The sequence below is a fragment of the Aquarana catesbeiana genome, linkage group LG06 (assembly GCF_042186555.1).
Source record: "Aquarana catesbeiana isolate 2022-GZ linkage group LG06, ASM4218655v1, whole genome shotgun sequence".
NCBI classification, from domain to species: Eukaryota; Metazoa; Chordata; class Amphibia; order Anura; family Ranidae; genus Aquarana; species Aquarana catesbeiana.
In genome coordinates this window covers 380,658,284-380,681,934 of record NC_133329.1, presented here as the reverse complement: position 1 = coordinate 380,681,934, position 23,651 = coordinate 380,658,284, and the positions used below count along the sequence as shown (strand labels likewise).

Below are 23,651 nucleotides of genomic sequence, written 5' to 3'. Positions count from 1 at the left end.
ACTCTGCATTTCCAATAAGGATTAGCTGCATGGCTTCCTGCACACATGACCTGGGAGGAATGTGAAGGCGGTACAGTAGGAGTGACCACTCAGAAATCCCTCATTCATGTCATCTCAGTTTGCTGCAACTTCACAAATTCCCAGTCCGGTGAGTACAGTTCTGCTTTCTACTGAACTTTCTATACACAGAGCACAGAGTTGTTAGAATTGGATATAGTATTGTAATATCTTGTCCCTGGACCTGGGCCTGTGCAATGTTCTGTGCCTGAACCCGAGCAGTGTCCTGTCCCTGGACCCGAGCAGTGTCCTGTCCCTGGACCCGAGCAGTGTCCTGTCCCTGGACCCGAGCAGTGTCCTGTCCCTGGACCCGAGCAGTGTCCTGTCCCTGAACCCGAGCAGTGTCCTGTCCCTGGACCCGAGCAGTGTCCTGTCCCTGAACCCGAGCAGTGTCCTGTCCCTGGACCCGAGCAGTGTCCTGTCCCTGGACCCGAGCAGTGTCCTGTCCCTGGACCCGAGCAGTGTCCTGTCCCTGGACCCGAGCAGTGTCCTGTCCCTGGACCCGAGCAGTGTCCTGCCCCTGGACCCGAGCAGTGTCCTGTCCCTGGACCCGAGCAGTGTCCTGTCCCTGGACCCGAGCAGTGTCCTGTCCCTGAACCCGAGCAGTGTCCTGTCCCTGGACCCGAGCAGTGTCCTGTCCCTGGACCCGAGCAGTGTCCTGTCCCTGGACCCGAGCAGTGTCCTGTCCCTGGACCCGAGCAGTGTCCTGTCCCTGGACCCGAGCAGTGTCCTGCCCCTGGACCCGAGCAGTGTCCTGTCCCTGGACCCGAGCAGTGTCCTGCCCCTGGACCCGAGCAGTGTCCTGTCCCTGGACCCGAGCAGTGTCCTGTCCCTGGACCCGAGCAGTGTCCTGTCCCTGGACCCGAGCAGTGTCCTGTCCCTGGACCCGAGCAGTGTCCTGTCCCTGGACCCGAGCAGTGTCCTGTTCCTGAACCCGAGCAGTGTCCTGTCCCTGGACCCGAGCAGAGTCCTGCCCCTGGACCCGAGCAGTGTCCTGTCCCTGGACCCGAGCAGTGTCCTGTCCCTGGACCCGAGCAGTGTCCTGTCCCTGGACCCGAGCAGTGTCCTGTCCCTGAACCCGAGCAGTGTCCTGTCCCTGAACCCGAGCAGTGTCCTGTCCCTGAACCCGAGCAGTGTCCTGTCCCTGGACCCGAGCAGTGTCCTGTCCCTGAACCCGAGCAGTGTCCTGTCCCTGGACCCGAGCAGTGTCCTGTCCCTGGACCCGAGCAGTGTCCTGTTCCTGAACCCGAGCAGTGTCCTGTCCCTGGACCCGTGTAGTGTCCTGTCCCTGGACCCGAGCAGTGTCCTGTCCCTGGACCCGTGTAGTGTCCTGTCCCTGGACCCGAGCAGTGTGCTGTTCCTGGACCCGTGTAGTGTCCTGTTCCTGGACCCGTGTAGTGTCCTGTTCCCGGACCCATATAGTGTCCTGCCTGGACCCGTGTAGTGTCCTGTCCCTGGACCCGTGTAGTGTCCTGCCTGGACCAGTGTAGTGTCCTGTTCCTGGACCCGTGTAGTGTCCTGTCCCTGGACCCGTGTAGTGTCCTGTCCCTGGACCCGTGTAGTGTCCTGTTCCTGGACCCGTGTAGTGTCCTGTTCCTGGACCCGTGTAGTGTCCTGTCCCTGGACCCGTGTAGTGTCCTGTCCCTGGACCCGTGTAGTGTCCTGTTCCTGGACCCGTGTAGTGTCCTGCCTGGACCAGTGTAGTGTCCTGTTCCCGGACCCGTGTAGTGTCCTGTTCCCGGACCCGTGTAGTGTCCTGTTCCTGGACCCGTGTAGTGTGCTGTTCCTGGACCCGTTTAGTGTCCTGTTCCCGGACCCGTGTAGTGTCCTGTTCCCGGACCCGTGTAGTGTCCTGTTCCCGGACCCGTGTAGTGTCCTGCCTGGACCCGTGTAGTGTCCTGTTCCCGGACCCGTGTAGTGTCCTGCCTGGACCCGTGTAGTGTCCTGTTCCCGGACCCGTGTAGTGTCCTGTTCCCGGACCCGTGTAGTGTCCTGCCTGGACCCGTGTAGTGTCCTGTTCCCGGACCCGTGTAGTGTCCTGTTGCTGGACCTGTGTAGTGTCCTCTTCCTGGTCCCGAGCAATGTGCTGTTCCTGGACAGTCTGAGCAGTGTCCTGTCCTTGGACCCACGTAGTGTCCTGTTCCTGGACCTAGCAGCATCCTATTCCTGGACACGAGCCGTGTCCTGTTCCTGAAACTAAGCAGTGCCTGTCCTTGGACCTGAGCAGCGTCCTGTTCCTGGTCCCTTGCAGTGTCCCATTCCTGGATGAGCCGTGCAGTGACCTGTTCCTGGACCTGTGCAATGTCCTATGCTGGGACTGAAAACCTTCATACCTTTATAGAGTCCTTGCTGAGGAATGAGAGACTTGCTCTTCCTGGATTCACTAATTGCACTTTCTACACAAAGGGTCTACAGAGCACTAACACATACAGTATGACAGAGTTCTGTCTGAAAGTCATGTCCTTATTCATTTAAAAAGATACAAAAATAAAACGGTAACCATCCACAAGAGAATGGCACCAGCTGGGGAGTTGATGGGATAGAAGAGTCTGTATGTACATTCTCAGAGTTCCTGGAATTCCACATATTTAGTACAACATGAAACTATCACTTTCAGCCTTCCTCTGTCTTCCAGCTTCTAGCTGCATCCTCTGCCTGTAAAGCTACTTTCACACTGAGGTGGGCGGGTGCCGGCGGTAAAGTGGCACTATTTTTAGCACCGCTTTATCGTCGTTTTAGCTGCGCTATTCGGCTGCTAGCAGGGGTTAAAACCGCCCCGCTAGCGGACGAATAGCGCCGCTAAAACGTGGGTTAAAACCTCCTGCAAAGCGCCGCTTTGTCCAATCATGTGACAGCCAATCACGGCAGTCACATGACCATAAGCCGCCTCCCTGCATTCTGTGCTGGCTCTAAGGAGGCGGCTTATGGTCATGTGACTGCCATGATTGGCTGGCTCTAAGGAGTTAATATGGAATAAAGATGCACAAAACCACTTTACATTTTCTTCAAGAATATGTTACCCCAACATTTCATATTCCTGATGTGTGCCTGCTGTACCATGTACTTGTATGAGAAATGATCCTGTTCTCTTTGTATTACTTCCTTTGCGTGAAATTCCTGGTGATCCTGCCAGTCCCACTGTTTTCCTATTAATAACTGACCACTAGGCATGGGAGAAAAGTGTGGTCAGTTTTCTGGCTGTGCTGGAAACTCAGTCTGCTCTCCTCCAATGATTAGATTTGTCTCGACATGCCCCCCACCTCCCATTTACAGGAAAGATCAGGGTGCTGCTGTTTCTCCTGCCCCAGCTCTCCAAGCTCTTTATGCAGCTGAGAACAGAGGTTATGTGGTCACTTATAAAAACATTATACTTTTTTTTTTCTTTTATATCTATACACACATTTTTTTTTGCCTTTCACTTCTATTTTAAACTGAATGAATCGTTTTACAAGCTGAGGATTCACATAAACTTTAAAGTAATATTAAAGTCTTGTTTTTCTATAAAAATAACAAACACATCATACTTACCTGCTCTGTGTAATGGTTTCGCACAGAGCAGCCCAGATCCTCCTTTTCTCGGGTCCCTCACTGGTGCTCCTGGCCCTTCCCTCATGCCGAGCGCCCCCACAGCAGGTAGCTTGCTAAGGGGGCACCCAAGCCGCTGCTATGTGTGTGTGTGTATCCATTCAGACGCGGAGCCGTGGCTCAGCCCCACCCCCTCTCTCTCCTCATTGGCTCGCTGACTTTAATTGACAGCATTGGGAACCAAAGACGCCTGCTGTGTGTCTCAGCCAAGGGGGAGTCCCGGACAGTCTTTCGTGCAACATCGCTGGATAGAGATGGGGGTCAGGTAAGTATTAGGGGGGGCTGCTGCACACAGAAGTTTTTTATTTTAATGCATAGAATGTATTAAGATAAAAAAACCTTCTCCCTTTAGAACCACTTAAACCACCTCCGGACCGCCTACCACATATATACTGCAGCAGGGCGGCCCAGCTGCACGAAATCACATACCTGTACATGATTTCGTGCACAAGGTGTGGGGCACGCGTGCACGCCGCCGACAACCCGCTGTGATTGGACACAGCAGGAGCCAATGAGCGGGTCCAACAGATTCAATGTCCGCTGGGAACCCGGCGATCGTTCGTAGAGGGACAGAACGGCGGTCTGCCTATGTAAACAAGGCAGATCACCGTTCTGTGTGAGGGAAAAAGAGAGATATTGTGTTTCTGAAACACGGATCTCTTTCTTCCCCCAGCCAAAGCATTCCCCCCACAGTTAGAAAGCACCCCCTAGGGACACACTTAACCCTTTGATCTCCCCCTGATGTTAACCCCTTCCCTGCCAGTCTCATTAGTACAGTGCATATTTTTTTAGCACTGATCACTGTAATGGTGTCATTGGTCCCCAAAAAGTGTCAAAGGTGTCAGTTAGTGTCCGACCTGTCCGCCGCAATGTCACAGTCCAGCTAAAAATCGCTGATCGCCGATTACTTGTAAACAAATAAATATAAATAAAAATTCCATAAATATATCCCTTAGTTTGTAGACATGATAACTTTTGCGCAAACCAATCAATATACGCTTATTGGGATTTTCTTTTTACCAAAAATATGTACCAAAATACATATTGACCTAAATTAATGAATAAATTCGATTTTTTTTTTTTTTTTATTGGATATGTCTTATAGTAGAAAGTAAAAAATATAGTTTTTTTTTCTAAAATTGTCTGTCTTTATTTGTTTATAGCGCAAAAAATAAAAACCGCAGAGGCAGGGGCGTAACTAGAAATAGCAAGGCCCCATAGCAGAATGTTGTATGGGCCCCCCCTGCAAACAGCCACCCCCCCCCACAGCTGCCCTAGTGTCAATGCAGTGTGACCTGTGCCACATATAGCGTGACCTGTGCACAATGCAGCGTGCCCTGTGCCCAATTCAGCGTGACCTGTGCCCCATACAGCGTGACCTGTGCCCCATACAGCGTGACCTGTGCCCCATACAGCGTGACCTGTGCCCAATGCAGCATGACCTGTGCCCAATGCAGCGTGACCTGTCCCCAATGCAGCGTGACCTGTCCCCAATGCAGCGTGACCTGTGCCCAATACAGCGTGACCTGTGCCCAATATAGCGTGACCTGTGCCCAATGCAGCGTGACCTGTGCCCAATGCAGCGTGACCTGTCCCCAATGCAGCGTGACCTGTGCCCAATGCAGCGTGACCTGTGCCCAATGCAGCGTGACCTGTGCCCAATGCAGCGTGACCTGTGCCCCATACAGCGTGACCTGTGCCCAATGTAGTGTGACCTGTGCCCCATACAGCGTGACCTGTGCCCAATGCAGCGTGACCTGTGCCCCATACAGCGTGACCTGTGCCCAATATAGCGTGACCTGTGCCCAATGCAGCGTGACCTGTGCCCAATGCAGCGTGACCTGTCCCCAATGCAGCGTGACCTGTGCCCAATGCAGCGTGACCTGTGCCCAATGCAGCGTGACCTGTGCCCCATACAGTGTGACCTGTGCCCAATACAGCGTGACCTGTGCCCAATACAGCGTGACCTGTGCCCAATGTAGTGTGACCTGTGCCCAATGCAGCGTGACCTGTGCCCATTGCAGCGTGACCTGTGCCCATTGCAGCGTGACCTGTGCCCCATGCAGCGTGACCTGTGCCCCATGCAGCGAGACCTGTGCCCCATGATGCGTGACCTGTGCCCCATGATGCGTGACCTGTGCCCAATGCAGCGTGACCTGTGCCCCATACAGCGTGATCTGTGCCCCATACGGCGTGACCTGTGCCCAATTTAGCGTGACCCCTGCCCAATACAGCATGGCCTGTGCCCAATACAGCGTTGCCTGTGCCCAATACAGCCTGGTCTGCCTGTGCCCCATACAGCCTCACCTGTGCAGAGGAAGAGGCAAGCCACCCGGATCAGCAGAGAGCGGGATTTCCCGCTGTAATAGCTTTCATTTGAATTTCCTGTCTTCCCGGGGCTCATCATCACATAGCCCCACCTCTTGGCCTGACGCCTTTGATGACGTCACATGTCCCGCATTGGATTGGCGTTCTGTCTATCAAAGGCGCCGGGCCAAGAGGTGGAGCTATGTGACGTGAGCCCCGGGTACACTGGACGTTCTAATGAAAGCTCTTACATCGGGCAATTCAGCTCTCTGCTGATACGGACAGCTTGCCTCTTCCTCTCCTCTCTCTTCCCCTGGCTGGGAGACTGTGGCGGCGGTGCTCTCATCCTCACCGCGCCCCACTCGGCTGCGGGCCCCATAGTGCCCGCATGGGTCGCTATGGTGGTAGTTCCGCCCCTGCGCAGAGGTGATAAAATACCACCAAAAGAAAGCTCTATTTGTAGGGGAAAAGGACATCAATTTTATTTGGGTACAACGTTGCACGACAGCGTAATTGTCAGTTAAAGTAACGCAGTGCCGTATCCCAAAAAATGGCCTGGTCAGGAAGGGGGGTAAAACCTTCTGGAGCTGAAGTGATTAAAGTGGTGCTAAAGCCTGAAGGTTTTTCACCTTAATGCATTCTATGAACTAAGGTGAAAAACCTTCTGTGCTACAGCCCCCACCCCCCCCCTCCCCCAGGCCCCCTGTCCCTTTTTCTTACCTGAGCTCGATCCGATCCAGCGATGTGCACAAGCGCAGCGGCTCCAGCCGCTGTCGCTCTCCTCATCGGACAGATTGATAGCAGCAGGAGCCATTGGCTCCCGCTGCTGTCAATCAAGAGCTGTGACACAGGAGCGGGGGGCGGGGCCAAGTCCCACTGACTGTGTCAATGGGCACAGAGGCGGCTTTCCCTGGGGGGAACCCGATGAAGGGGAGGGGCTTGGAGCGTCGACGGGGCATCCCAGAAGAAAAGGATCGGGGATGCTCTGTGCAAAACCATTGTACAGAGCAGGTAAGTATAACACGTTTGTTATTTTTATACAAAATATAAAAAAAAGCGAGGGTTTACAATCACTTTAAATAAGGGATTTCACATCATGAAATGTCATTTTTAATGGCACCCCAAAGCACCGTGCTAATGCATATATGCTTTAGCACACCACATCACTTGGTAACCTATTTCCATGTGTTTTGTTGCAATGCGTAAAAAAAAAAAAAAAAAAAAAGAAAAAAAGAAAGAAAAACAATACATGCTTTCTTCAGTGCTATTTCTGTACAGTGGGCAGCCCAGTCACGTGAACGCATGTAAAAGGCACATAAAAACATGCTTCTATGCACATGCATTGTAGCATTGCATAGATGTGAATGGGGACTTAAGATCTTGTATTTCTGCTGCCTGTAGTCCTCCTTCTTTGCATCACAAAAAAAATAATTCTCCAGGAAATGAGACTGAAGGAATCACACAGAAACATTTAACACATCGGAAGCAGTAAGTGTGGATGAGCTGTAAACAGCTAATATCTCCCCGGCACAGCACTGAAATCCTGTCTTTTCTCACACAGGGCCGGGAGCCGAGGCCAAGACAAACACAAGAAGCTTTTCATTCTCTTTGCTGCGGAGGAAGAAAACATGGAGCCTGGGATGAGGAGCCTGATGTCTGACAACAGCCGATACGTCGAGTCCTTCCGCCTCTTCCTACAGAATTCCACAGAGCACCAGTGCATGCAGGACTTCATAGAGACCAAACTGGCCGCCATTGTGTCCAGGTACAGTACCCGGCTCTCCTGTCCTGCCTGCTGGGGCTTTCCCTTCCTATGTGTTCTTCTGTGACAGTGAGATATTCACATACCTAAACTGTCCTATTGTCATGGCAGTGAAAGGGTCAACTGTTACACCATAAGCCTAGGCCTGAACGTTAGACCGCGGGCAGCCATGCATGTCCTGACCAATAAACAATCTTTCTAACAAAATATCTCTGTATAAATATGCAAGTTGTGCCTATGGGGGAAGGAGGGGGAGCGGGATTATGCGGGCCCCTTTAGGGGGAAACAATAGTGTTCAACCATTTAGGTTGGCATTCCCTTAAGAACCATGGGTCGGCCAAGGTCATGGAGGGGCCTACAAACAATTGGACAATAAACTGACAGACAATGCTGATGGTCTCCAATGTGAGTAGTATAGGCTTAGTTTTTTTTTTGCTCCTGATCTGCATTTGCGAAGGATTGGGAACAAAGGATTGAGGTCTTGAACTTGTACGCTACAGAGAAGCCTATACCGGCGTTTATCTCTATGCTTACCGGGCCTTGGCCTCCATTGTGTTTTGGCAAATACATGCTTTATGATGCAGTCTCTGGACTGCTTTTCATCTCCTATACAAGTCAACAGCAAAGGAAAGCAGCTCAAAAGCAACACATTAGCTAGCCATCAGTTGAGCAATCAAAATGGTTAATAACTGATTGATCTGTTCATAATATTGATTACATCAGGGGTCTCCAAACTTCTCAAACAAAGGACCATATTACTGTCTTTCAGACTTTAGGAGGGCCAGATTGTGGGCAGAGGGGTAGAAAATGTCCCGGGCCCAGCATCAGTCAAAATAAACATGGCCTCAAGGTAGGAGGTCAGGAAGAGTAGCCTATCATTGGCATCAGTGGGAGAAATGGTGCCCCATCGTTGGTGTCATTGGGTGAAATAATGCCCCATCATTGGTATCAGTGGGAGGAAAAGTGCCACATCGTTGGTGTCAGTGGGAGGAATAATGCCCCATCATTGGTATCACTGGGAGGAATAGTGCCACATCGTTGGTGTCAGTGGGAAGAATAGTGCCAAATCATTGGTGTCAGTGGGAGGAATATTTCCCCACAGTTGGTGTTAGTGGGAGGAATAGTGACCCATTATTTAGAGGAAGAATGCCCCAAAGGCCGGATAAAGGCTAGCAAAGGGCCGTATCTGGCCCTCGGGTCATAGTTTGGAGACCACTGGATTAGATTGATACATGTACTGCCAGCTTTAGGAATAGGAGCACATGGGGAGGTGCAGCATGGTGCGGCAAAAGTAAACACTAAGAGTCCAGTTGCAGGAAACAGAACTTGTATTAAAGTTTGCAATTCACAGCAGGCCCAGCAGGAAGACAGCCAACCGGGAGCACTCACAGGATATAACAGCGATATGTAGCAGAGCAGGACTCGGATATGCCGACAGTGTCTTTTTTGGGCGAGCGGAAAGCGGCCAAGCTTCCAAGAAGGATGGCGTGGTCCTATCCTTTCCCTACTCAGCTGTAACCTCTTCCTGCAACTGTTCACTGTCCCTGACAGACTGGTGACCTGTCCCTACACGTCCCACGTGCTAAATGCGCACCAAGCCTGAGAGCCGGGGTCTTAAATAGACTCTACCTGACCCAAGATGGCCACCACAGTCACATGGGGCGGCAACATCCAACCAGATAGCTTCTCCAGTGACCCAGGAAACCATAGAGGAACCAAGTTCCTCTAGACTTCCTCTCCCTCTGCAATGCCGCCACCTGCATTAGAGAACGTAGACTGCACCTGCCTACAGGCACACAGAAGGGTTGCTAGACCCTGGCACCCAGTGCGATGTGTGGCTACTTCTCAGAATAATAAACACCTCTATGACCTGCTTCTGCCATCCTAACTTTCCCTATGGATCTGCCATCCACATGTGCAACAGGAAAGCAAGGGTTATTGAGAGTAGGGGGACGTAGATGTGGAATCAGGAGGAGGGTAATGGTTCAATAGAAGGAGGTGATAGGGCAGCAGAGGGTGGGGATTGATTGTGTGTCAGAAGGAGGGTAATGGTGCAATAGAATTGGCTGATAGGGTAGCAAAGGAGGAAAGGAAATGGAATATAGATGACATTGTAATTCTAGTGAATGGGCAACCCTACCATGACAGAAATAATAGGAAATGTGGGGGCAACACATAATTAATCTGGATGTCACTAAAGCCTACTGCACCCTAGTACACCAGTTCTGGGGGGATGCGGAGTCAAGGAGGAAATATAGTAGGTGGTATGTGTTTCTGGCTGCTGAAGCAGGGGTAAGAACTAATTAATTAGGTATGATAAATAAAAAGGTATATTATTTATTAAAGTTACTTATATAGCACTGACAATTTACACAGCGCCTTACATATACATTGTACATTCACATCAGTCCCTGCCCTCAAGGAGCTTACAATCTAAGGTCCCTAACTCACATTCATCGCCAATTTAGACAGGAGCCAATTAACCTACCAATATGGCTTTGGAGTGCGGGAGGAAACCCACAAAGGCACAGGGAGAACATGCAAACTCCAGGCAGGTAGTGTCATGGTTGGGATTCAAACCATTGTCCCTAGTGCTGCTAGGCAGAAGTGCTAACCACTTAGCCAATGCGTTGCTAATATCTATTATCCACATCCCCACAACCAAGCTGAGATTCTGTCTACATCCACAATCAACTGCCTGCCACCATTTACATCTACCAACGTAACTTTGTTTTTCCAGAATTCTAGCAGGACCTCTCAATGTGGTGCTTCAGATAGTGCCTAGTACAAATCCCATTTGGACCTGCTGCTTTGTTTTGATTTCTGATTGAGCATAGAGTTGACACCTGGCTGGTAAAAAATTGACTTGTTGCCAATGTTATTGATATGAAAGAGATCATAAGGCTGATATTTTCCCAAAAGAAAGATAGACCTGACCTTCAGTGATTTGGCCTATTATCACTACAACCAGATATCAGACTCTTGGTCAAGAAAGGTCATTTCACACCTTCTCTGTGGAAGATCTCCTGTGTTTGAGCCGATGGAGACCTTTTAAGCTGCAGAAAATCAGCTCATTTATTTATTTATTTCAGGTACTTATATAGCGCCGTCAATTTACGCAGCGCTTTACATATACATTGTACATTCACATCAGTCCCTACCCTCAAGGAGCTTACAATCTAAGGTCCCTAACTCACATTCATACATACTAGGGACAATTTAGACAGGATCCAATTAGCCTACCAGCATGTCTTTGGAGTGTGGGAGGAAACCGGAGTACCCGGAGGAAACCCACGCAAGACACAGGGAGAACATGCAAACTCCAGGCAGGTAGTGTCGCGGTTGGGATTCGAACCAGCGACCCTTCTTACTGCTAGGCGAGAGTGCTATCCACTACACCATTGTGCCGCCCAGCTCAAAAGTCAAACAGACATAGCATTAACTTTTTATGCATTTTTTTATTTTTGAATAAGTATGAGGGTATTAAGAATTAGGAGGATATAAGTAAGAGGATATCAAGAAACGTTACATTTTGTATATTATAGAGATAACAGAGATGCAGATTATACTTTATAGTAAAAACCTAGGTGGCTCAGAGACATTTTAGGGCTTTTTGATCCATATGAACGGCAGTAGTATTGTGAGCTAGGCTAGGGCACTATGTCCTTAGAAATAAGAGATGAACCACCAAGACATGGGCTAGATGCCTCGAGATGTCTCCTGGTGTCAAACATTTTTGTTTTATATTACATAGACGAGAAAGCAGATGGGTTTATGGCATTGGGTGCAGGGAACTACTATGAGGGAAGGGGGGTGGGGGAAGGGTAGCAGGATCAATCTAACTGGTGGGGCAGGTTATAGGAGAGAGCTGCGAAAGTGAGAGGTAGTCTAGAAGCCTTTTGGTTGATTTGTGGACACAGCACGCTAACGTCCACGTCCATTAGCCAGGCGTAAATTCAGCACTTGCCCAGGCAAGTTTAGCACCCAATGCCTATACCAGGTGTCTCCAAACTTTCTAAACAAAGAACAATTTTATTGTCCTTAAGTCTTCAGGGGGGTCTGACTGTGGCTAGTGTGATTGGAAATTTCCCTGTCATAAGTGGGAGTAGATATCGCCACCTTTGGTATTAGGGGGAGGAATAGTGCCCATCATTGGGAGGAGTAGTGCCCCGTTGTGGGTGTCAATGGGAGAAATGGTGCCTCATTGTTGGTGTCAGTTGGCAAAATAGTGTCTTGTATCAGTGGGAGAAATAGTGCCCCAATGGCTGGATAAAGGCAAGCAAAGGACCGTATCTGGCCCCCAGCCACAGTTTGGAGACCACCGGCCTATACCATATGACCATATACTATGACAGTGGATGAAAATAGATCAGAAGTGAAGTTATATGGCAATGACATTTGGTTCATTGCTTATGTGATCTTCTTTCCTCCTTTTAATTGTATTTTGTAAACCTGTTTACAAATAGAAGAGTTTTTATTGTTTCAACAGTTTTCCAAACACATTTGTTGGGTGCTAGTTGCACTTCAAATTAATGCGGCCCCCGGGAAAAGGCAGTCAGCTGCAAATGATTAATTGTGTTTCTCACAATCTTTTCTAAACACCAGTGCCTATATTAAAGAGGACCTGTCCACCGTCCAACACGTAAAGGCCTACTGGGCTTCCATTTTATGAGGTCACGCCTATTTATGAAATTGTAGCTGGTGTGTAGATGATGCTGGGCATTTAAAAGGGAAGTATGGGAATTTAATCTTTATTTTTTTAATCATTACCTAGGTTGGACCGATGCTGCATCTGTCCCCCATCAGCTCTAAGGCCAAGAACTGAGCGATCAAACACAGCAGATCGCTCAGTTCTCACAGCTCCCTGAGCAGAGAGCTGGTGACTGTCTGCTCTGCCCCCCCACAATGCTCACTGGAGCACTGGGCTGTGGAAGGGACAGGAGTGGCTGGTCCAGTGGGCAGATGGTTGCGAACTTTCCGGAGCCTGGACTGGCTCTGTGACGTCAGCCCGCTGTTTGCTGAAAACGGGTCACAGGAGTGCAAAGCAATCTGCACTCCTGTGATCCACAGGTGAAGTACATTTTACATGATTAACATGACATTGACAATTATGTGGCTGCACAATGGTAAGCCCTAACACCATGCTGCCATATATATGTGGCACCCCCAGCACCGTAACTGCACTGTCATCAACAGCTCCAGGTCACTGTTGATGATCTGGAGCCAGTAGAATAGGCTCCCGATCATGTGATTGCATTGACAGCCAATCACAGTAATCACATGATCAAGAATCCCCTGTAATGCCTTCGGCATTATGAACTCTTAAAGGGCTGACTCCCAACGACTGGAAGGGGTCAAGAGATAATTGTACTTTGTTTAACAGTATACCTATGTCCTTGTTGCCTCCCCAATGCATACTTACCTCCATCCCATGGCCAGCCTCATTGTCTACATTCTTTGGTAAAATCTTTGCAATGCGATGGCAGCACCTGCAGTCGACCTTCATGGACTCCTTAGAGAGGAGATGCCTAGGGGATGGCCCCAGATAAATCTATAAGGGATCACATGAGCTAAAAAAAAAAAAAAAAAAGAAAGGGAAGAACCCGCTCCAGGTGTCTACTTCCTAATGATCTCTCCCCTCTCCAGGTGTGGGTGCGGCTCAATATGCAACCATATGCAAAAATTGAACAAAAAGGTCCAGATGGCCGCACTCCATTGAAAACGATTTCTTTATTGTTATAATAAATCCATGCAGCAAGAATAAAACCACTGACGCGTTTCACACCGTTATAGCATGAGCTGGCATGGCTTGCACAGAGAAAATGACAGCAAAGGATGTAAACACTGTGACAGCCTGTGGCCTTGGGATGTAGGTAAGCATGCATTTAGCGAGGGAGTAATTTAGGTGAAGGGAATAGTGGGGGCATGAGCTGGAAGGATACTTGCACTTTGTCTTAAATTGCACATGTCTTTAAAGGAAAAGATAATGATACACAATGCCAGCAATGAGAGAGATAGAAACGCCAGCTTTACAGGAGGAATAAGACCCCCCCCCCCCCATTCCATTTAGATATGTGGAAATACATTAACAGAGACATGCAGGGCCTCCATTTCTTCTTTTCAGTTGTAAATACAAAGAAATGGTGAATGTGTGACCTTCAACCTTGAACAAAGTTTTCTTGTTGGGCAGGTTTGAGCTCCACCAAAAACATGGGTCATTGGGATTTTCAAACATGGCAGCTATAAAGATATACAATGAATGGACCAAGGCAGATGTCTTTTGGCATTTGCTCCGCTTTTGGCAGTTATTTTTCTATTTATTGACAAACTGTGCCAGTGAAAAGTCCATCCGATTTGTTCAACACTCGCTTGGTGAATGTATGGTCTGACCATTTCATCTCTAATGCTTTGAATTTCTCTTGTTATGTCTTTCTCAGCATAGGCGATGGGAAGTCAGTCATCAATGTCCTCGGAGTAGGAAGTGGCTCAGGTAACATCAGCTATTCATAGACATTACAGAATAAACTTATCCAAACATTATGAAATGCTAATTCACACTGAGAGCACGTAATGGGCAATCTAAGGTGCATGCTCATGCCTTAACCTTCATCATCCACCACCCCAATCCTCTACTTCAAAACTCCAAAAATGATATGCAAATACCAGATTTCAAAAAGTCTTTGCCCAGAGATGGGCACTCATCCATCTTCCATGTACCACTAAGTGAGAGTCATCAGGTCTTCCTATTGGTTGCTCATATACTGCACTGTGGGGGGCATAGTGGAAAAGTGCTCCATGCAGGGGCATGCCAAACTTAAGAAAGTCTTTGCATAGGGACAGGCTCCTATCCCTCTTCCCTGTATCAACATGTGAAAGTTATCAGGCCTGTCTATAGGCTGCTCATATACTGCATTGTTGGGGCATAATGGAAGTGTGCCCCATACAAGGGCATGCCAAACTGTAGAATGAATTTGCATAGGGACAGGAGCCCCATCCATCTTTCCTGTATCACTATGTGAAAGTCATCAGTCCTGTCTAGTGGCTGCTCAGATCCTGCATTGTAGGGGGCAAAGTGGGGATGTGGCCCATATGGGGGTATGTGTTTCCGTATCCATAAGTACTGAATTTTTGGAGTACTGGAGCTGCCAAGTGTAGGTAAGGTGAAAAAAGGCAGCTCAGAGTGGGTTCACTTAAAATGACAATGCAAGATGTGTTATAGGTTAAATGCACGGCAGATCCAACAAAAGCCTTACCTTTCCTTAGGAGGTAACCCCTCCTTCCTTAGGAGATAAACCCAGCAGGCTCCTTCAACAAAAGTTGATTGCACATTTGACTTTTTTCAAATGGAGTGGGGCCACTGGATGAGCAAATTTCAGTATGGGGCTTGAATTGTAGGTATCAGTCTTCCAATGGCAGGTTTTCCATCATAATTCAGCTTGCTAAATTGGTGAATTCTATGGAGAGAAAGGAATAATGGAGTAAACAGCATGTGCCCTGCTGCACACATCAACCACGTTGCGTAGAAAATCACGGCAGATCTTGGCAATGCGGCAAAGGATCTCACTGCCATTTTTTTTTTCATGGGACATCTATCCATCCAGGACCAGCCTAAAGTGATACTAAAGCTTTACATTTTTTAAAATAACACACACATGTTATACTTACCTGCTCTGTGTAATGGTTTTGCACAGAGAAGCCCCGGTCCTTTCCTTCTCAGGTCCCCTCATGAATTTCAATGTGGTTTTTTTTGTGTTTTTTTTTTTAAGCATGTGATTAGAGCCGGACGCAGTGGCGGTACTGCAAGAGGATCGCCGCCTACCGGGGGGTGGGGAGGTGTAGTGTGAGTGGATTCGCCGCACGGAGGGGGGTGTGTGACCACCAGCCGCCACTGGTTACTACATATTTAACAGACTGAAAGGAAGCAAATAAAAGAAGTTCATTGTTGGGGCTTTTTGACACTTTAAAAAGCCCTAACCCCCCGGGTGATCTATGTACATTACAAGAAGTTTAACAAATTGCAAATTCTTACCTTTTGTTATTCTGAAGAAATCCATGTGTGTTTTACTGAGTGAGTCTAATGGGAGTGGTTTCATAATTATCAACCAGCTGCTGCACCTGCAGGGCTCTAATGAGGAAAATTGCAGGGTCTGCATCCCTTTTAGATGTGATTTCCTATTGGGAGCATCTCACCAAAAATGACATTTTTGTTGCAGGCGATGCTAAAAATCTGTCTTAAATCTGTATCTTAGTGCAGACTTCTGGGAAAATCAGTGAGCCAATCACACAAGCAGGAAATTATGTTTGGGGGGGGGTAGAGGGGGCGTTCTGTACAAATTATCTGTACAGAACACCTCCAGGTAGCCATATTTCAATTTACATAAAATTACAGCACTGCAGATTAAAAAGAAAAGGTAATTTTTAATAACATTCAATTACAATATGACTTGTGTCACAATTGTATATGCTATATTATTAATATTATTTTTGCTATTTTTTTTCCCCATGAAAGTGGAGTTAACCTTTTAAGCCCTACAAAACACGGAACACACTACAGAATAAAAAAAATATGAATATTTTGACTTGTATTATGGAGTTCTAGAAAATTTAAACCTGTTTTTCTTTTTTTAAGGTGAAATAGACTTGCAGATGCTCTCCAAGATTCATGACCGATATCCCGGGGTCTCCATTAATAACAATATTGTTGAGCCCAGCCCTGAACAGTTGTTGAGCTACAAAGGTGAGCCTGCTATCTGCCCTTTGCTCTTTTAGCACTTAGCCAGCCGCCATAAAGCAGGACGAAGTTACTTCATTCTTTCCAAAGTTCATTTTGAAGATAAATCCCATCACATTGTGTTCTGTCTGCAGAGCGCGTGGCCAAGACGCCTGGCCTGGACCATATAACCTTCCACTGGAACAAAAAGACTTCTACAGAGTTCGAGGTGCAAGTGAAAGGGGAGAAACAAGATTCAAAGTATGATTTCATTCATATGATTCAGGTTGGTGCCGTGTTAACTAGATTCATAAGTCAAAATAAAAAAAAAAAAATATATATAACTGATGGTAATAACTCTAGTTTAAAAAAAAAAGCCCAACAGTTATAAAAATGGGAAAGCAGCTCTCATTGCAATACTCTCCTTCAGTCTGACACTGTCACCTGCAGAAAATTCATTCCTCCACTAGATGGTGCTGCTCTTCTGGGTTAGGGCATGGCCACTGTCATTCAACTTACTTCCTCAGTCTAGGCTGTCACGGACACACCCACCTGGGAGTGTGCATTACAGCAACCTGGGCTCACAGTACTATTGCAGCGAACAGCAGTGGCACATCTGCACAAGCACTTTTTTTTTTTTAGTTTCATTGGCTAACATGAAAGCTTAGGAGGTCGAAGGTGGGAGACCCAAGCTCAAACTTTACAGGAAGGGCTCTTTCACATGGGCGACAGTGCCAACTGGTGGCTGCCAGGCATTAAGTTGGTGATTCTGCCACCTCCTGAATGTCAAGTGATTTTGTATTAAATTACTGTGCCACAGCCTCAAGCCAATTCTTTGGCCTTAGCGGGAGCATTTGGCAGGTGGCGCCACATTGTCCAACTCTGGTAAGCCGAGTTAAAATTGCCACAACTGCAGCTGCAAACCATCACAACCATGGCATGTGTACAGCCCTGTCCAGCTGCAATAGTACAATTTAACTGGGTGGTCAGGGAGTGGTAAAGCCATGGCTCAACCACCTGTTTTTACTGTCCTCACCTCTGGCCGCCCATGTCTAAGTGCCCAAAATGATGAGAATTGCATATAGTTTCAGCTGCTGAAAAAGTAAGCTACATTTGTGCTTTAAACATAGACATCAGAGTCAGCTAAATATGCCTAAAGACTTTGTCGTTTTTAGACATGCATCCCTTCCATGTGCTCCTTGGTGTTATAGGTTGGGGTGGTTGCCATTTGTTTGTACTGTTAGTAATTGGTGAGGGGACGCACTGGATACCTTTAGCTGCCATTGTGCTACTGCAAGGTGTCCTGTGCATCCCTGTAACTTTGAGGGGTGGGCTCCAGGTATACCTGCCCTCAATCTACCAATTATTATATATGTGGAGACTCTCAAAATTATAGAGTTAGGACTGCAGTACACTAGGGTGCCATGACTTGGCCGCTGAAGCTGACACCTTTTTGCAAATGTGTGCAAACTAAGCCCCTTGGTTTGAACGTGAACTGATAGACAGGACAGTTTGGTTTGTTGCAGGCTGGCTGGTAAGTGAGCTGGGAATATTTGTTTGTTGTTTTCTGAAGACTACCCTAGTCTACCTATTGAATGAGGTGTTCTTTGGGATCATTCAAAATAAAATTGCAGTGCTTTATAAAAAATGTCTTGTGTAATTACAGATGCTGTACTATGTGAAGAATATTCCTGCTACTTTAAAATTCTTCACCAGCTTGCTTTCAGCCGAAGGGAAACTTCTTATAATCCTTGTATCTGGTAAGATATGAGCAAAACACGCTTGTTTGTGAGGATTGAGACATACCCAGCTGGACATAGATAGTCTGACTACCTTAACAACCTTGGCATTAAAAGTGGGAAACTGGACATCGATAGTCCAACTATCTTAACATCCATGGCATTTAAATTGGCCAACTGGACGAAAAAATTGGTCAACTGAACATAGATATTCCAATCATCTTAACAACCTTGGAATTAAAAGTGGCCAACTGGACATGAATAGTCCAAATATCTGAGCAACCTTTGCATTAAAAGTGGCCAACTGGACATGAATTGTCCAACTGTGAGAATGGAAAACACAAGATAAGTACCTTGAGGCTATGAGTGCTATGAGGCTACAGAACAGAACTGCCTAGACACACTCACCTACTGGGAAGTGCACTGATATTTTTCAAGAGGCAATCCAGACAATGGGACATTTTTCTGCCTTAAAGTGAAGCTTACGGCAAAACTTTTTTTTTTGGGGGGGGGGAGGATGGGAAAGGAGAGCTATAACCCCTGTCAGTTTTTTGGCCATCTGTGTCCCCTTGGGGATATTTCCCTTCACTTGCTGTCTTATAACCAAAAACAGGGAGGGAGAAGAAGTCCTGCAAATTGATGGACTCCTAGGGTGTCACCAGAACTAGTGTCCCCATTAGATGATTTCCCCTCTATTACTGATGTCAACCCTAAATTAGGGATTTACTTTCACTCTCAGTGATAACGGAAAACAGGGCAAATAGAGAGGGTGAATCTCCCTAATGGGCACAGACAGCAATAAAAACTGGCAGGTGTCCTAATCCCTCTCCACTCCACCCAATACTAAAAAAAAAAAAAGACCTTTTAGTAAGCAATGTCACCCTTCGACAGGAAGTGTGTTACTGGCAGGGCCACCAGGTGCAAATAAAATGAAAAAAGAAAGCGGATGCAACCACCACATCTAAAGACTAGTGAATTGAAATTTTATACATTTTTATTCTTGGGTTAAGATATACTATAAGGTGTGTGTGAAAAGTTAAGGCTCTAAAGGGCTAAACTTTGAGGTTAGGATAAGGAGGAGCTTAGGATTTTAGGGTTTTGTGTGAGAGTCTAAATGGGAGGAAATGTTCCATTTGCATTAGAGCCCAATGGGATTGGGGCAGCAATCCCCAAACTGCGGCCTAGGGCCAGATGTGGTCCTTTGCTTGCCATTATCTGGCCCTTGGAGTACTATTCCTTCCTCTTAAATCAACAATGGGGCATAATTCTTGCCATTGACACCAACAGTGGGGAAATATTCTTCCCACTGACACCATTGATGGGCCACTATTCCTCCCACTGACAACAATAATGGGCCAATATTTCCTCCCCTAATATCAAAGACGGGGCATTGTTTACTCCCACTGGCGTCAGGACATTTTCTACTCCCACTGGCTCCACTCTGCCCCCCTAAAGTCTGAAAGACAGTAAACTGGCCTTTTGTTTTGGTTTGGGGGGAGGGGGGGTCAGAGAAAAAGGTGCAATACATACCCTATTTCTCACTCTGGTAGGTTCCCTCCATCTGTGTTATTGACCCCCAAAGCCTTTTCTCTAAGACTCTCTGGCCAGCGGTTGCACGCTGAAGTCATCAAATACAATGCAGGGCCAATAGTTCTGTGCTGTATGTGTGGACGGCAAGGGCCATCTGCGACCCAGAGTGTCAGAGAGAACAGGACAGAGCGCTGAAGCTGGCCAAGGTGAGCTACCTCTACTCCAAGACTTATTGGGCATTTAACCCTTGTACTACGTGGGTTGGCCCACTGCAAGGGTAATTTTTATGCAATTACTGTAGTTGAGGTTATAAGCCACCACCATTGAATATGGAGAGTTTAAAGAGGGGGTTGGCAACGCGTCGTTTGCGGGCAGGTGACGTTTAGACCGCAATCCTTCCTTGCCAACACCTGGAATCTGGACAGGAGAGGCGGTGAGAGCAGCATTTACTAGAACCTTCTCTTCTTTACTCCTGCAGCCGTTAAAAGCCTCCTCACCTCCTCTCCCACCCCTCTGGCATTCAGCGGCTGCAGGAGGGAAGGGGATCGGTATCAGTAAATGCCATTCCCCCCATCCCTCCTGTCACCATTCCTCCTCTTTCAGCTGCCCTGTGCCTCTCGTGTATTTACAAGGAACAGTAGGCGAGCAGCCAGCATGCGACCAGCACTCCAGTGGACAGTGCAAGGTTCAAGGGGTGGGCAGCGCAACAATGACAGGGCCCTGGGCAGATGCCCCTTTTGCCCCACGTTAAAGATGGCCCTGGGGATTTCTGAAGTACCAATCACTGTGTTCATTCGTAACTGAAGCATAGTAAACTGGGTTCACTATGCTCCTGTTTGTGAATGAACAAAAAACCACTTAGCACAGAGCACTTCCTATACACTCACTGTCCAGTGCAGCTGAGGCTGCAGGGAAAGAGACTGGAATATCTCTGTCCTCAGTCCCTTTTTCTGTCTCAAAAGTGTGACAACACAGGTCTGATTAGACCCCTTAAATTTCACCAAAGGCTCCTAAAAAAATTTTTTTTAAAAATTATAAAAAATAATATTGTAAAAAATAAAATAATAAAAATAAAAAACTACGGACACCATCCACTCCCCTACTGTCACTGTCCACTGCTCTACTGACAAGTCCAGTGCCAGCTGACACCATCCACTGCCAACCCTATTGACACCTTCCCCTGCCCTATTGACACCTTCAACTGCCCTACTGACACTTCCCGCTGCCCTATTAACACCTTCAACTGCCCTACTGACACCTTCCCCTGCCCTATTGACACTGCCCACACACTGTCCACTGCTGTCCTAACATTAGTTTTCATATACTATGCTAGTTAATTTCCAAAAAAAAATAAGGGTGCCAAACCCTGGTGATCTTTGATCTCTTTCATATTGTTTGGGTAGATCTTTGCCTCCCAAAGGTTGCCTACCCATGGCTTAGAGATACAGTATGTTGATATTCTTGATCCATTTAACCCACCACCTATCCAAATCGGAAATATTATTTATGGGTAGATGGCCCTTCATTCGTTTGTCTACTTTATGTCTAGTATACATTTTATGAGTATAAAAAATTTGCTTTAAAAGTATAAACTTGGCTTCACTTTTGCTACCAGGGACCAGCGGGTGGTCTACTCTGTGGAAGAAATATGGATCCCGCTTGCCTCTGAACGATATGTGCCTGTACATCACAGCGGGCGACGTTGCGGACATGTTGAGTTCAATGGGCGCCAAGTACCAAAGTTATGACCTGCAATCTGATATGGACATCTCAGAGTGTTTTGTGGAAGGGGACCGGAATGGGGAGCTGCTTCTGGACTTCTTAACAGAAACCTGTGATTTTAAGAAAAATGCCCCAGCTGACCTTAGAGAGGCGGTCATAGAGGACCTGAAGAGCTCTGGGTGCAGCTCTAAACGGGACGGCAAAGTCATTTTTAATAACAATCTTAGTGTGATTGTGGTTGAGAACAAAGAGGCATCACCCCAACCATGATATCCTTCTCTATTACAATTAGGAGAGACTCAGTGTTAAAACATTCCTGGGCATTCACTGAGATTGAAGAACTCCAAATGACACAAGAAGACACTGCCCCTGTGCTAAGACAGAACATCCTGTGACATCTACATAAGTTTGAGGTTGATAGGATTTTCTCTTTGTGAGATTGAACATGATGTTCCCAGTACCTCTTTGTGGCACTGTAAGCCTTTTATTGGTCATTCTGTGCAAATGTTCTTATAAGAATTACCCTGCATTCAGTACATCAAGAGATTGTAGCAGGGCTGGATCGGGATATGAATAGTTTGTTTCTTGTTTGATCATAAATGTATAAAACATTTGTGCGACTGTGATAAACATTTACACATTTCAAATGAAAATCGCCATATTTTCTCTAATATATGAAATTCCTAAATCTTTTGCGCCACCTATTGGCCACAATGAGTTTTTTTTTTGTTTTTTTTTTTACCATTAATACCTCAATCAGGAAAAATGCATTATAGTTGCTAGGCGGCGCTGATGATATGGGAACTACATATATTATAGAAATTTTTTTCTTTCTGTTTGTCGCATCCGCACAATGAACATTCTAAATATAGACTCCTTTAGACCCCCTTAATGTGTATTAAATGAAACTAAGTGTAACAAGTAGAATCATTCTGCTTACTTAAATCTGAGATCTTTGTAATCGACAAAAGCCAACTTCCAAGGAACACCCTGGTTATGGGTATATAATATATATACTTTGTGAATCTGAGGTGCACAACTTCCTCTCTCCTTTTCTGATTTGTTACCAATCAGATTCAACCTTCCAAGGCAGATTTTAATTTTATTTGAGACTTTCTATATTGAAGAGGAGCAATGAGCTGGCAATGAATGTATTTGGGAATCATTTTTCTGTAGTACAAGCAGGGTTCTCAGATAGTTCTCAGATAATCAGATTACAGGTAATGGAGCTGGTGCACAGCTTTGTTCACTGAACACATTTTAAGGCTTAGGGGGTGTATTTATAAAAAAAAAAAAAAAAAAAAAAATTGGCAGAGCTATTTTCCTGCAAAACTGCATTACGTTAGTTCTGTTTGAATACTGGCAAAATTCATTCATTCCGAATAACATGAATCAAGAAAATACAGGGTTATGGCCACTAGATGGAGCTGATGATCATAGAAAATAAGCATTTATTTCCTATGATCATCAGCTCCATTTAGCAGCCATAATGCGGTATTTTCCTGAATCACGCTATGAAGAACATCTGACCTGTAGGGAAAATAGCCTAGTAAGATTTGATGTTGCTTCGCCAGAAAAATAGCTTGGTCAATTTTTTATAAATACACCCCTATTTTTTTTTTTTTTTTTTAACTGGAGGATACCCTGTAAGATATTTACACTACTGAAACGTATTATTTTGGATGGAAGAATGGGAACATTCCCCGACCCGCCCTGTTTAGGGACTGGGAACATCTGAAGATAATACCACTACAGGGATGAGAACTGGTGCAAAGATTGAATGCTGCAGTTCAATAACCTGTGTCCTCTGTCTCCATGTGACTGAATTGTAATTTTTAATATAACTGTATTTCTAAGATTAAAGTGCACCTTAACCCCAAACACTTTAACCAGATATCGTCCTGTAATTTTAAAAGGCTGAATACTTTTTTTTTAAGCGCTCAGGTTTAAGAGAAAGCTGGTTCCTTTCCTAGGGTGATGACGCTTTCTCAGTTCAGCTGCAACGTTGTCACCACTCTTGAGTTGGACTACAAGCAGCTGTGCCAGGGGAGGACTGGGCTTGTGGCCTTACAACTAAGTGGCTCTTTCATGGTGTGTTTCCGTTGGGCTAAAGAAAATCTAACAGGTAAAGTGTGCCATGGTGCTGCAATTATTTCGGGGAATGGAGAAAGGCGAGGACATGGTTTATTGGGACACACCTTTCACATCTTCCACATCTTAACGCGTTTTGCGCTTCACA

At 46.6% G+C, this 23,651-nt stretch overlaps 1 protein-coding gene across 2 annotated transcripts; it reads left to right on the top strand.

The window, feature by feature from the left end:
• Window positions 1-23,295, top strand: HNMT (histamine N-methyltransferase). 2 transcript variants are annotated; one of them, XM_073634245.1, is made up of 7 exons: window positions 1-148; window positions 7,511-7,714; window positions 14,149-14,201; window positions 16,341-16,448; window positions 16,577-16,707; window positions 18,088-18,181; window positions 21,306-23,295. In XM_073634245.1, exons 2-7 carry the CDS (start codon window positions 7,578-7,580, stop codon window positions 21,680-21,682), a joined length of 900 nt encoding a protein of 299 aa, XP_073490346.1. In that variant the 5' UTR covers window positions 1-148; window positions 7,511-7,577; the 3' UTR covers window positions 21,683-23,295. The 2 variants fall into 2 exon arrangements, with proteins under 2 accessions (XP_073490346.1, XP_073490347.1); XM_073634246.1 differs by lacking the exon at window positions 1-148 and adding an exon at window positions 7,155-7,437.
• The last annotated feature ends 356 nt before the right edge of the window (window positions 23,296-23,651 follow it).

Excerpts from the sequence above, each read along its gene's own strand:
- HNMT (XM_073634245.1), top strand. The coding sequence starts at position 7,578 with ATGGAGCCTGGGATGAGGAGCCTGATGTCTGACAACAGCCGATACGTC. Across the intron at positions 16,449-16,576 it reads ACAGTTGTTGAGCTACAAAG|AGCGCGTGGCCAAGACGCCT; the intron begins GTGAGCCTGCTA and ends TTCTGTCTGCAG. Across the intron at positions 18,182-21,305 it reads TCTTATAATCCTTGTATCTG|GGACCAGCGGGTGGTCTACT; the intron begins GTAAGATATGAG and ends TTTTGCTACCAG.